Raw genomic sequence first — 14,278 nt, 5'->3', positions numbered from 1 at the left:
CCAGATGCCCCTCAACTGAAGAATGGATGCAGAAATTGTGGTACACCTACACAATGGAATATTACTCAGCAATGAAAAATAAGGAAATCATGAAATTTGCAGGTAAATGGTGGGATCTGGAAAGGATCATCCTGAGTGAGTTGTCCCAGAAGCAAAAAGACACACATGGTATATACTCACTCATATAGACATACAACATAGGACAAACCCACTAAAACCTGTGCATCTAAAGAAACTAAGCAAGAGAGAGGACCCTAACTAAAATGTCCAATCCCCATCCGGAAAGGCAAAGAGGATGGACATCAGAAGAAGAAGAAAACAGGAAACAACCTAGGAACCTACCACAGAGGGCCTCTGAAAGCCTCTGCCCTTCAGACTATCAAAGCAGATGCTGAGCCTGATGGGCAACTGTTGGGCAGGTGAACGGAATTTTAGGTAAGAACTGGAAAATAGTAAGAGCTGGAGAGGACAGGGTCTCCACATGGAGAGCAACAGAACAAGAAAATTTGAACACAGGGAACTTCCCAGAGACTCATACTCCAACCAAGGACTATTCATGGAGATAACCCAGAACCCCTGCACAGATGTAGCCCAGGGCAGTTCAGTGTCCAATTGGGTTACATAGTAATGTGAAGAGGGACTGCCTCTGACATAATCTGATGGGCCTGCTCTTTGATCACCTCCCTCTGGGGGGGGGAGCAGCCTTACCAGGCCATAGTAGAGGACAATGCAGCCACTTTTGATGTGTGTTTATTTCTTAAGAGAAATTCTAGTCTTGAACCTCAGATTTTTGTTCAATTTATTGAAATAGTTCTTATCATTCAAGCTTAAACTTAAAGTGCAAAAGCTATTTCTCTTTACCACTTTAAGTCACTGTCCTCTACAGAGTTCCAATGCCAGACAGTGGCTTTGAGTTAGCCTGTATTCGTAGACAACTGTAGATTCCCAGTGTAGATGGATGCAAGCACGGGAAACGGAAACTTGGAGGTCAGGTCACAGTCATAACTTTTACAGGAAGTCCTTGTCAGTCATCACAGTCCTTAAAATGCAACAGAAGCAGGATTTTAAATGTTTAAATTCATATTCAGTCTTTTATTTGTATTTACTCATATATTGGATCCTATAAATTCTGACTAAAATGATTCTAAAGTTCCTTCTAGGAAGTACAAAGTGTGGCAGAGAGAGAAAATTTATGGAGAAAATACTTACTCAGCTCCATGAGTGAAGAAACCTGGTCTCCTTTGTCACGGCTCAATCTTGATGGTCTATACTTGTGTTCAGTACATTCTATGTGGCCGAATTACAGTAAAACCATGATGTTTGAGTTTTTGCTCCATTGACATATGCTAAGTGTTAATAGCTGTTATTCGAAGGTCTGGCCCAGCTAGAGGGAAACAGTAGCTCTTGGTTCTATATGCTTGAATAAGATACTTTTTCACTGTGTTTTTGTATAAAGAATAAACATTATGCTAATGCTACCGAAGGTTTTGTGAAGAATCACTGAAAGAATCGTGTATCCACTGCATATTGTTCCTCAGTAATCTTGACTCATACATATAATTATCTAACCCACCTGAAGAGTCACATTCAACAACATAAACAGCATACGATGGGGAAGGCTTTTCTCTGCATCTGTGTGGAGCAACTTCAGTATCTGTATACTGCATAAGATTCATAACGTTAGAGGACCCTGGTGTGGGACCCCGGTGAAGCTGGCTAAACGGCGAGTCAGTGTCTGCGTGAGGAACGTCTTTGAACTGCCTGCAACTCCAGAATCAGTTTACCTACTGGGGAATCCGGAGATTCAAGACGATTTAACACTGATTATTTTCTCTTTTCCTAGTGTAGGGAGTGCAGTGGGTTTCTCTTTCAAGCATCAGTTTAATTTTCCCGATGAAGAACGTGGTGTGTGATTGTTTTGGCATTCCCGCCCCAGCTCTGGAAGTAAAGCATGGAGGCATGCATGCCACACAACACCGCATACAATGCCAATGATTTTTCAAACTGATCCATCGCAAAAATCTCATTTCTCCTTATTCCCTTTTACTAGATGCTGGGCTTTAAAAAAATATTTATTTTGTATTAATTATGTGTATATGTCTTGTTAAAGTACAAATGGTGATGGAGGCCAGAGGAGTCTGAAACCTTTCGACTTGGAGTTGAAGATAGTGGTGAGCTGCCCAGTGTGGGTGCTGGAAGCAGGACACGGGTTCTGTGACAGCAATATGCACTCTTCACCACCGAGCATCTTCAGAGCTCCTTGATGTCAGCGTTACAGAATATAAACTGGGATGACATGTGACTACAGAAACCAACTAAACGCCCCCCCCACACACCCTTTAAAACATCTTCCATTAAACTCTGAGCCTCTTCTCCGACAGCATTCGGATAATGCCACGACGGATCTCCTTGGTTCTAATGCTGTAGACAATGGGGTTGATGACAGGCGGGAGAAAGAGGTAAGCATTTGCCATCATGGTTTGCAGTAGAGGAGACACATGATGTGCAAAGCGGTGCACCATAGACAAGCCGATCATCGGCACATAATACGCAAGCACAGCACAGACATGTGAGCCACATGTGTTGAGTGCTTTCTTCCTCCCTTCTCCAGTGGCAATGCCGAGTACAGTACGGAGTATCAGCCCATAGGACACCACAATGAGCAATGAATCTAGCCCAAAAGTGGAGGTAACGATGAAGAGTCCATAGATATTGTTGATAGAAATGTCCCCACAAGGTAGATGGATAAGGTTGGGATGGAGACAGTAGGAGTGAGAGAGGGCATTATGGCCACAGAAGGGCAGTCTCCTTAACAGTACAGGCAATGGAGCCATTAGAATAACACTTTTCAGTCCAGTGACAGCTCCTGTGCCAAAGATGCGAGGCAGTGTCAAGATAGCTGTGTAACGCAGTGGGCTGTAGATGGCCACAAAGCGGTCCACAGACATGGCCAGTAACACCGCTGACTCCACTATGGAGAAAGAGTGGATGAAAAACATTTGGAGAAGGCACGCTTCAAAGGTAATTTCTGCAGTATCAAAGAGGAAGATGCCGAGCACCGTTGGCAGAGTGGAGGCGGAGACCCCGACTTCAGCCAGTGCCAGCATGGCAAGAAAGAGGTACATGGGCTGGTGCAGGGAAGCGTCTGTTCTGATGACGTGAAGGATGGCGCCATTCCCCAGGAAGATGCTGATGTACATCAGGCAGAAGGGGACCGATATCCAGATGTGCTCTGCCTCCAGTCCTGGGATGCCAACCAGAATGAATGCTGTAGGTAAGGACCCCAGAGAGCTATTAGAGTCCTTCATGTTGAAATCCCATCCTGTGGAGGCGGCGCCACCTCAAAGATTAGAAAAAAAATCTAGTGAGATCATAGTATGTTGGGAAACAACAACAACAACAAAAAAAAAACCCCAAAACACTGGGCATCAGGAAAAGAGAATTAAAAAAATCAAATTTTGATCATGTGAACAATGATTTCCTCTTTGAAATTGACAGATGATTCCCATGCAGATGTTTTCACTGTGAATAAGTGTCTGTCTCTGTCATAAGGAAATTGTAGATGAAAAGTTTGCTCAGATCAGCTAAGAGGAAAATGATAAGTTCATGCCGGTGTGGACTCTCCTGGCTGTAGGAAGCTACTAGGGAGACAAACCTATACACAGTCCCCGAATAAGTTATTAGTTGATGTTTGTAATGGGTAGATGGATTTTATTGATAAATATTTAAGCACAGACAACTACTTTAAAATTCCCAATGAATAGGTAGTGAATAATGGGGGACCGAGGCAAGGCTGAGATCACGGCAATGAATGCAGCTTGGAGCACGTAACTAGAAAGACTGTATGCAGATGACCAGGTGATTGGGAAAGAGTTGGGAACCAGGTTGGCCGATTTGTAAAAGACTGTATGGCTCATGAAAAGACTGTGATGATAACATGTAGACTCTTTTTTTTTTTTTTTTTCAATGCAGTTTATTCAGGAACCTTGAACAATCCTCGGACCCTGGGGAAAGCCAGCCCACAGCTTAAATAGCCTCTGGGTAGCCAACCCAGGCGTGCCACGGGGGCAATGCAGATAGGTCCACATACATGTAGACTCTTTTGACTGATAGTCTTTAAAAACTGCTAAACTTATTCATTAGGGTTTCTTTGTCTTAGACAAATCACTGAACTCACAACAGCAGCAACAGTAAGAGTCCACACACACTTTCAGTAAATGTTTTCCTGGGCAGAGGATTACAAGAGCATCCTGGACGGGGTGGGGGGGGGTAGAGGGCTTCTTGTGGGAGAATTTTAACTCACTTACAAATGTGCGCTCTCTCTCTCTCTGCCTCTGATTGTCTCTCCCCCCCCCCCCCGAGTAACTACTCACACATGCACAAGCCTAACTTAAAAATTCTCCGATGCAAATTCTTTTATAGCCACTGCAGTAGAGAGAATCCGTTATTCTACATTAGTCATTGCTATGTTCTTTCTTCCTTGCTGACCTGTACCCAATTAGCATTTCTCTTCACAAATCACCATATATGATGGAGAAAGCATAGAGTGCTGGACTTACTCTGCAAATCTCTGTAACTTTTTTTTTTCAATGCAGTTTATTCAGAAACCTTGAACAATCCTCAGACCCTGGGGAAAGCCAGCCCACAGCTTAAATAGCCTCTGGGTAGCCAACCCAGGCGTGCCACGTGGGCAATGCAGATAGGTCCACATACATGGAAGCAAGCCAGATCCTCAGCCTTAGCCAAATGTGGAGTTGTTCGTGACAGAGAGCACTCACCATCGGGAAGGTGGAAGGCGGAAACCAGCTCCATCTTTAAGGCATAGCATTCCGCAGCTCTCTACAGTTCCCCCTTTTTGTTTTAGACGCATCAGGCAAGAGTAGAGGTCTGATCTCTGATATTAGAAATAAATTGGGACTTTGTACCGATGTTCGTTTAGGTGTCATCCACCCAAAGAGCATCAGACCCGTCTGATACCTTTTTCTCAGAGGCGGGACCTGGGGCATCAACCCGCATGCAATCAGACTTGCTCTTCTCTGTGTCCAAAGCGGCTCTGTAACTTTTAACCATAAAACACAGAGAGATCACATACTTCTGCTACTGTTAAGGCACACCAAGCATCCTGAAGTCCTCTTCTCAGGTATATAATTAATGTTATATATATAATATATATATATACATGTATATATATATATATATATAATATTATAAGAAGGAGAATTTGGGGCTCTATGAAAGAATCCTAGGGGAGTTTGATTTCCTTTTGAAAGTCGGAGAAAGCTTTACTTAGAGAGTGACATTTCCGCTCTGACCAGCAGAAAGTCTCCGGCTTAAGTGGCATCCTGCAGGCGTGTCTAACTTGCTGCCGGTGGGATGCATGCAGCTGAGGGTAGCTCTGTGTGTGAACCAGCACAAGTTCACGAACTAACTTAAAACATTGCATGATTTCTATGTTTTAACTGTGATGTTTGTAAATAACAACACTGTATGCAATGTCAAAGGGAGGAATGTGCCTGACAGTGCCACAGTCCATGTGTGACATAGCATTTTCGTCAAACACTGAATGAAGGCATTGAGGAAATCAAAATTGTGGATGCACAGGGACATTAAAAATCATCATCTTTATAACCTTTTATGAAAATATCAAAGATAGCAATGAAAAAGTTCACTCCCCATTTTCCTCCTGCACACAGGACCCTGGTGCTCGTCACTCTCTGATGCAGTTTAGCTCAGCAGATATCAGATTTGGGAAAGGCCTGTGTGGTGAGCTGTGCCGCCACTTAAGGTGGAGAGAATCAGGAGCATATCGATGACTCCGGAGAAAGTGATCACGAGCCCCCAAAATGTGTTAAAACACAAACCTCAACAATTAGTTTCCTAAGTGGACCAAATATTAACCTCCTGGACTGAACAGCTCCTCTTCTTGACTTTACTAAATCCTTGACCTACTGCAGCCATATCCTGCCTGCCACATCTCGGAAAACTTGATAGTGGCCAGACAGACCCTGGTAGATTCTGGGAACAAGAGACCCTCTTTTTCATTTTCTTATCTCTTTGTTCTCTGTTGATTTTGTTTTCTATCTCTCTTGCATTTTTGCTTCTTTTTCATTCTTGTTCTCTCATCTGCAAGCATTCTTAATAAATTTGTTCTTCTGAGTTTAGGGTATGTTTCAAAAGTTGGGAGGTGATAAAAGGGATCATTTAGCTATGAGGAATAAAAACAAACAGCATAGACTAGAATAACAATATAGGAAACATCAGCAGAAAGACAAGACTGCGATGCACTGAAGCCCACAGACCTGGGACAGGCCCCAGTGGGAGGGGACTCCAGTGTAAAGTGCATCTTCTCCTACTTGTGTGCACATTTGTTTCCTTACTGTTAAAGCAGCAGCGTTACTAGCTACCTCAGACAATGGATCAGAGTATTTGATCTTAAACTTTAGCAACATGTAAATGTTAGTATTTGTTGCTCATGTTTTCTTTTCAGAAGTATTCTCTGAGAGATTTATCCCAGTTATGTAATTAAACTCTTCTTTCCTGTCAATATTACTGCATTTGTGTGGGGGACAAGAACACAAGCAGTTTTCATTGATAGATCAGCATCTGACAAGGAGCATGGGTCTCATGAGATACCTCAGTGGTCTACAGAAGAACCATTTCTAGAGCCCGTGACTCCTGATCTTGTTTTGTGAACTTGCCGTTAGCTGTCTTCAGGCTTAGGAAATGCTCCTTGTCATTCCATATCCTGTGGTGAGGAAGCTAGAATGCTGTGTCTATCATTAGGAAGGTATCTGCAAAGCTTGACCTGGGGTGGAGGTTGGAATCTTTCCAAAGCTGCTTTAGGCTGCAGGACTGGCAGACCCCGGGCTTGAGCACTCACCACGCGTCAGCGCATGTGACCAAAGCAGATCACTTTGGCAATTCCGTGGCCATGTTGTTCTTAGCTTGATAGATCTGTGGCTAGAATGATGCCTTCCATCTTTTAAAGGCAACCAGAATCTCTGGGAGTGGAGTCTCAGAGGCAGAGTCGGGTTCCCTGAAGAGCAATTATCTACATGATCATACGACTCTCTCCATAGCAAATGCCCCTAAGGAAACTAAACATGGGTAGGAAAATGAATATGGATATATTTACTTTTATGATAAATAAATAGGTAATGTATAGTTACTATTTGGAACACTTTACATCCTTACAATGGGAAAATGAAAGCAGACAGGTGGAGGGCACCATGTTTTCTGAAAATAGTCATATAGAAATTAAAGTTAGAATTAAAATTATAAAAGGCTAGGAGAAGCAAGAGAGGATGAGACGAGAATGGCCAAATATATGATTTTAAGTAGGAAGAACAAATTCTGGTGTTCTGCTATTGTGTAATAGGATGAGTACAGTCACCAGTAACTCATCGTCTCTTCGAAACAGCCAACACAGAGTGCTGTGAATGCCATCACCACACAGAAATGCCAACTGTCTAAAGGCTGGGCATGTCACATCATCTCGAGTCAACCACTATCCAGCATGACTGTGTTGAAGGATCACAAAAGTATGTTTAATTAGTGCATCAACTAAAGATTAAATACTATTTAAACATATTTTGTCTTAAAATTTATCGCAATCCAGTTGCAAGTTTCACTAAGATTTTTTGGGAAGTATTCTCTTTGTGCCACTAGTTTTACAAAAGAGGAGGCTGTGTGTAGTTGTATAGTTATCGAAATGCTTTAAATGATAGGGTATACACAACTATACACAAGATCCAGATATTGTAAGTGAAGAGTGGGCTGAGAGGCTTAGAAGAAAGTGGAGAAATTAGAAGAAAGTCTTTAATAAGTATCAGAACACAGCAAATATGCAGAGGTGTTCTGGCATCTTACACAGACAGGACACAAAATCTATTATCCTGGAAAGAAAAAAAAATGTTTAAGGACCAGGTGAAACTGAATTCTGTGTATGGGTAGAGGTGATAATAAAAAGGTATAGATGCTATTGGAGAAGAAGATGTGTTGCTTTCTACAAAGATCAACATGAGCGTGAGTATCAATTCAGTGTTCCAGGAAATGCTTATTCATCAATTCAAGGAAATGATGAGATGTTTCCAAGAACACGGGCATCAAAATATCCAGGTAACACACTGAAGTGGCTACATCTAAATCCATGCAGGCATGATACCCGGAAAACACCTTGAAGAACAGCTGTCAGTGCAGATATCATGCTGAACAGGAATTTGTCTGGCATCCTACTCAGTTTTGGAAAAGAGCTTTGAATTCATTGAGTGACAATGTACCCAAGACTAAGCATGCAGATTAGATGCAGCACAGTCACTCCAGAAAAGAGAATCAGAGTCTAGAAAAGTCCTGTCTTCCAACTCTTGGACACATAAGTACATGGCTGACTGAGAGGAGACCTCACAAAGTTACTGTGGTTAATCCACTTTCAGGACAAATATATAAATGTGTATATGAAACAAATAAACAAGCAAAAGACATGTAGAGCAAATTACAGGTCATGAAAGAAAACTATAGACTGTTTTTTAAATTTTTATTATTATTAATTATAGTTTATTCACCTTGGATTCCAGCTGCAGCCCCCTCTTTCATCCCCTCCCAATCCCACCTTTCCGCCCTCTTCTTCTCCTATGTCCTTCTCCCAGTCCAATGATAGGGGAGGTTCTCCTTCCCTTCCATCTGACCCTAGTCTATCAGGTGTTATCGGGACTAGCTGCATTCCTCTGTGGCCTGGTAAGGCTGCCCCCTCTCAGGTGGAGGTGATCAAAGAGCCAGCCACTGAGTTCATGTCAGAAATGGTCCCTGTTCCTATTATTGGGGAACCCTCTTGGACACTGAGCTGCCATGGGCTACATATGTGCACGGATTCTGAGTTATCTCCATGCATGGTCCTTACTTGGAATATCAGTCTCAGAAAAGACCCTGTGACCAGATTTTTTGGTTCTGTTGCTCTTCTTGTAGAGCTCCTGTTCCCTTCAGGTCTTTCTGTCTCCCCCTTCTTTCATTATTTGTAATAGCCAGAAGCTGGAAACAACCCAGATGCCCCTCAACTGAGGAGTGGATACAGAAACTGTGGTAAATTTACACAATGGAATACTACTCAGCAATTAAAAACAAAGAAATCGTGAAATTTGTAGGCAAATGGTGGGATCTAGAAATGATCATCCTGAGTGAGGTGTCCCAGAAGCAGAAAGACACACATGGTATGTACTCACTTATAGGTGGATATTAGACATATAATATAGGATAATCATATACTAAAACCTGTACACCTAAGGAAGATAATCAAGAAAGAGAGTATCAGTCTCAGGAAAGACCCCTGTTCACAGAATATTTTGGGCTTTCCTTGTGGAGCTCCTTTTCTGAGACTGATACTCCAACCAAGGACCATTCATGGAGATAACCTAGCACCCTTGCACAGTAGCCCATGGTAGCTCAGTCTCCAAGTGGATTCTTTAGTAAGAGGAACAGGGACTGTCTCTGACATGAACTCAGGGGCTGGCTCTTTGATTATCTCCCCCTGAATGGGGAGAAGTCTTACCAGGCCACAGAGGAAGACAGTGTAGCCACTCCTGATGAGATCTGATAAGCTAGGGTCAGATGGAAGGGGAGGAGCACCTCCCCTATCAGTAGACTTGGAGAGAACCATGGGAGGAGATGAGGGAGGGAGGGTGGGGGATTGGGAGAGAATGAGGGAGGGGGCTACAGCTGGGATGCAAAGTGAACAAAATGCAATTAATATAAAAAATAAAAATTCAAAAACCAAAGCAAACAACAACCAGAAAACACAACTAGTTCACAGATGACTAGTTAAATGAGAGAACAAGGAGGAAATGTACTGTTAGCAGTGAGAAAGTCCTGGTGTCCACTGGAAATGACTATGGTGAATAGGACAGTTGCAAATTTGGCTAAAGATGTTTAAAACAAAGTCTATTGACATCTGGTCTATTGTGTCACAATGTTGTCAGCTCAGTGCAAGTCCTTCTGAAGCTTCACGCTTCAAATTCTCAGGGATGTCTAGTGTGAATCTCTATGTCTTTTGCTCTTCACCTCATCATCTCAATGTATATCTACAATAAATTCTTGATGCCCTTTTAAAATAGCAATTTAATTAAATTTTTAAATATTTCACTAATTTATATATCTTGATCATATCTACTTCTCAGTCCTTTCTCTAACTATCCCTAGGTCTTCCTCCAACACATTTCCCTCTCAATTTCATGTTCTTTTAAAAAAAAACAATAATAATCCAGAGTTAATTCATGAGGCCCGTATTTGTATGTGGTGGAGACATTCACTGGGACACAGGCGACCTACCAAGGATCCCACCTTCATAAACAAAAGTGGCTCTCCCACCCCCAGAAGCCACAGACAACCAGCAATGGTGCTCCGGAGCTCTTTGTCATCCTGCTGCGGTTTTAATTGGCTTGATCTTGTGCAAGCTACCAGAGCTGCTGTGAGTTTATGAGTGTGAAAGCCACGTCAGTACAGAAGACGGCATTTCACAGTACTCTTTTCTGTCTGCGACTTCTTACTCCTTTTGCTCCCCTTCTCGATGCTCCCTGAGCCTTGTGGGTTTTACATGGATGTCCTATCTGCTGCTGAGAATTCACACTCGCTCATCCCCAGCACTCTGATCAGTGGAGTCTCTATAAACCATTGCCCATCAAGCTTTGCAAAATCAGCTTTTCTGATGAAGGTTGAGAACAGCACTAAATCTGCGGTATAAAGAGAGCTATTTGGAAGTCACACTGACAACAAGGCCATAAACAGCAGAAGAGCCACAGTAGGTTTTCTTCCCAGAGCCTGTGACCTCTCAAATCATGGAGCTTTGACCAAGTTTATAGCACTAGGAATAAGTTTAATCCTGTGGGGTGGCCTCCAAACTACCCCCATTTCCATAAGCAGGATGAGTAACTGTTACTTTCTAGGATATAGAAACCTGTAGATGCCCAAAATGCTTCGTTCTGTCATAAGCAATGCACATTCTCAGCTACATGGGTTTGTTCTTTTAATTGTCCCAAGGTTTGAACAGGTTTTATATCTTTATATTTATGGAGATGTTACACAGACCATGAGGAAATATAAAGTTATATGAACAAAAGAAACAACTGAATAACATTTTAGGAAAAAAAAAAACAAAACAAAACCCAAACATATGTAAAATGGTGTTTCTGTTAGTTCTTTTCTTTACTATCATAGAATTTCCCCAAATAGCCATTATTACAATAAATTGAATGTGTTTTCAAAACAAATGCACACATTGACTAATTTTTCACCATATATAATATTAAATTTTCAATTTCTTGTCTAACTCATGCTTAACCTATCAGCCTGAAGCATCATTTTGGCTAATGTAGAATGTTTAAACCCTAGCTTATCTATCTGTTTCTGATGTGTGAGAGTCTTTGTTGTTGCTGAAAACTTTTTTTCACACAATGTATTTTGTTCCGGGTTCCCCTCCCACACCTTCTCCCAGATCCTTCCTACTTTCACATACTCACCCAGCTCCCCTTGTCTCTCTCTCTCTCTTTAGGAAACAAACAGGCAAACAAACAAAAAAAAACCAAAACAACCAGAAATTATTATTATTTTTTGCTTTTCAGTTGTGTTATTGACTTTACGTTTTTTCCATGCAGATGGGCAACACTGTACTGTTGACAGAAACCTACCCTGAGTGGGAAGGCACTCTCCAAATAGAAGCAGGTAGCACAGCCCCACCTTACACAGGGAAATAACCCAGTGCTCGCCACAAATAGACCAGTAAAGGTGTGTCAGGAATATGAGGAAAAGGGATACACTGGAACCACAATATGAATCTCATGGAAAATAGGCAAAGTCGAGGCAAAAGGCAGAATTCATGATGATCACCTTGGTGATTAAAGAGCCCCCCCCATAAGAATATGGAGAGAAACTGTCACTGTAGCTCTGCAGGTTTTCTCCTGACTTCTCTCATCTCTCCCACGAACATTTCCATATCGTGTCTACCTTCACCCATCGTTAATCTGCCTGTTGGGCCACAGAAAGTCAGGGGCAGGTCGGCGAGCCTGTCCGCTGCGGTTTAGTTGTGGTTGTTAGCTGCAGGCTAGTGGCCAACGCCTCCTTCTAAAGGGCAGTCTTCCTGTCCATTTCTTCATTGTCCTGGGCCTGTCACTTGCCACTAGCCTTCTCAGTCCTCACTGTGAGACTAGTAGACCTGTTCTACTCACACAGCCAAAACAGAATTTTCTTAAAAAGGAAAAGAACACCAGATTTTTTCATTTTAGAAAGGCCATATTTGTTTGTGTGTGTGTGTGTATGGATATATATCTGAGTGCTTCAGATTCTTAGAAAATTGAGAAGAGGGCATCAAACTCCCTGCAGTGGAGTTAAAGTGTGTGGATGCTGGCCACCAGACTTTCGTCTTTCTGTAGAGCAGTGTGTGCTCTTAAGTGACGAACCCTCTTCTTTTCTTGTTTGAGCAAAACAAAACACACTATCTTGTATATTGCTAAAGAGAATTTTGTATTTAAGTGTTGTCATACTAAGGAAACGGACTATAAACTTCGGCCAGGGCTGAGCATCTGAACTGTTGGATTACGAACATATGAGCAAAGTATCAACTTAGATTGGCACAGGTGGTACATGGAAATGCCTGTTCCCTATGCATTCATCAACAGGAGATACTTCCAAGTTTTCTAGCTTTTCAAGCTAATCTCTCTCTCTCTCTCTCTCTCTCTCTCTCTCTCTCTCTCTCTCTCTCTCTCTGTCTCTCTCTCTCTCTCTCTCTCTCTCTCTCTCTCTCTCTCCTGCTTTTGGTGATATGACTGACTTGGAAGCCTCTAATTGGTGGACGAGGGACTTTTAACCTTTTCTCTGAAGATAGAGTTGTAGCAACCCTTGGCGAACCTGCTTGTTCTTAGCCCTGTAGACGATGGGGTTGAGCATGGGCGGTACCAGAAGGTAGATGTTGGCCAGGAGCAGGCGGACAGCAAGGGCAGCAGGCTTCAGGAAGCGGTGCACCAGAGCCAAGCTGATCATAGGTACATAGTACACAAGACCTGCACACATGTGTGACACACAGGTGTTGAGAGCTTTCCTGCGGCCCTCCCCGGAGGTAATGTGCAGCACGGTATACAGGATCAGCACGTAAGAGACAACGATGAGTCCAGTCCAATCGTGGAAATCACAACAAAGAGTCCCAGAATGCTGTTGGGACGAGTGTCCGCACATGGCAGCTGGATTAGATCTGAGTGCAGACAGTAGGAGTGGGAAAGCACATTGTGGCCGCAGAACGGGAGCCGTTTTAGGAGGGGGAAATGAGCAACAGACTCCTCAGTCCAACAGCAATTCAGGTAGCAGCAACACGGGGCAGGGTGAGGATGGTGGTGTAGCGGAGTGGGTTGTACATGGCGACAGAGCGATCCACAGACATGGCCAGAAGAACTCCTGACTCCATGACGGAGAAGGAGTGCGTGGAGGACATCCGCACGAGGCAGGCTTCAAAGCAGATTGTGTTGACAGAAATACGCCGAGCACAGTGGGAAGAGTGCAAGCAGAGACGCCAAGCTTGGAGAAGGCCAGCATAGCCAGGAGCAGGTACATGGGCTGGTGCAGGGATCTGCTTTTCCTGATCACCGTCAGGATGAGGGTGTTGCCTACAATGGCTAAGATATACGAGACGCAGAAAGGGAAGACCAGCCAGGGGTACAATGCCTCCAGACCGGGGAAACCAGTCAGCAGAAAGTATTTTGGGTTGAACTGGCTGCGGTTCAACATTTTCCTGTGCCTGATATCTGAGGACTTTGATTTGACAGGGATTTGGATACAACCAGACCAAAAAAACAAAAACAAAACAAAACAACCCAACAACAACAAACAAACAACAACAACAACAAACACAGCTTATTGTAGAGGAAAGAGACCTGATTTTTTCCTCTCTCTTATGGTCTACCGATTTATTTCTCTCCTTCTATGTTATGATCAACTCAGCGCGATCAACAGGGCAATATGAAGTGTGGCATGGCTTGCAAGCAAGTGTGACGAGTATTATTCACGAGTCAAATTAATTTCTCCTCTTGATCTTACTGTGTTTCACTTTTATGAGTACATTGTTACCCTTTCTCTAGACAGATCGCATCTGTTAGAAATGCTGAAACAATTGACTAGGCATTCTGTACATTTCTACTAAAGAATTTTTATATTTAATTTCCAGGGGTGTATGGGGATAGGGGTTAAAAGAAAAATGACTTTAATTATATACAGAAATGGGAAAGAGGTAAGGACCCCAAATCTTTTT

General features: G+C 42.8%; 1 protein-coding gene and 1 pseudogene across 1 annotated transcript; both read right to left on the bottom strand.

Moving 5' to 3' along the window:
- Positions 1-2,354: 2,354 nt before the first annotated feature.
- LOC110558309 (olfactory receptor 51J1-like) lies at positions 2,355-3,308 on the bottom strand. The gene has a single exon (XM_021653155.2). It carries the CDS (start codon positions 3,306-3,308, stop codon positions 2,355-2,357), a length of 954 nt encoding a protein of 317 aa, XP_021508830.2.
- A 9,535-nt stretch (positions 3,309-12,843) lies between these two features.
- LOC110558317 (olfactory receptor 51I2-like) lies at positions 12,844-13,758 on the bottom strand (annotated as a pseudogene).
- Between the last annotated feature and the right edge of the window lie 520 nt (positions 13,759-14,278).

The sequence above is a fragment of the Meriones unguiculatus genome, chromosome 14, assembly GCF_030254825.1.
Source record: "Meriones unguiculatus strain TT.TT164.6M chromosome 14, Bangor_MerUng_6.1, whole genome shotgun sequence".
Taxonomy (NCBI): Eukaryota; Metazoa; Chordata; class Mammalia; order Rodentia; family Muridae; genus Meriones; species Meriones unguiculatus.
This window is presented reverse-complemented; position numbering and strand designations above follow the sequence as displayed.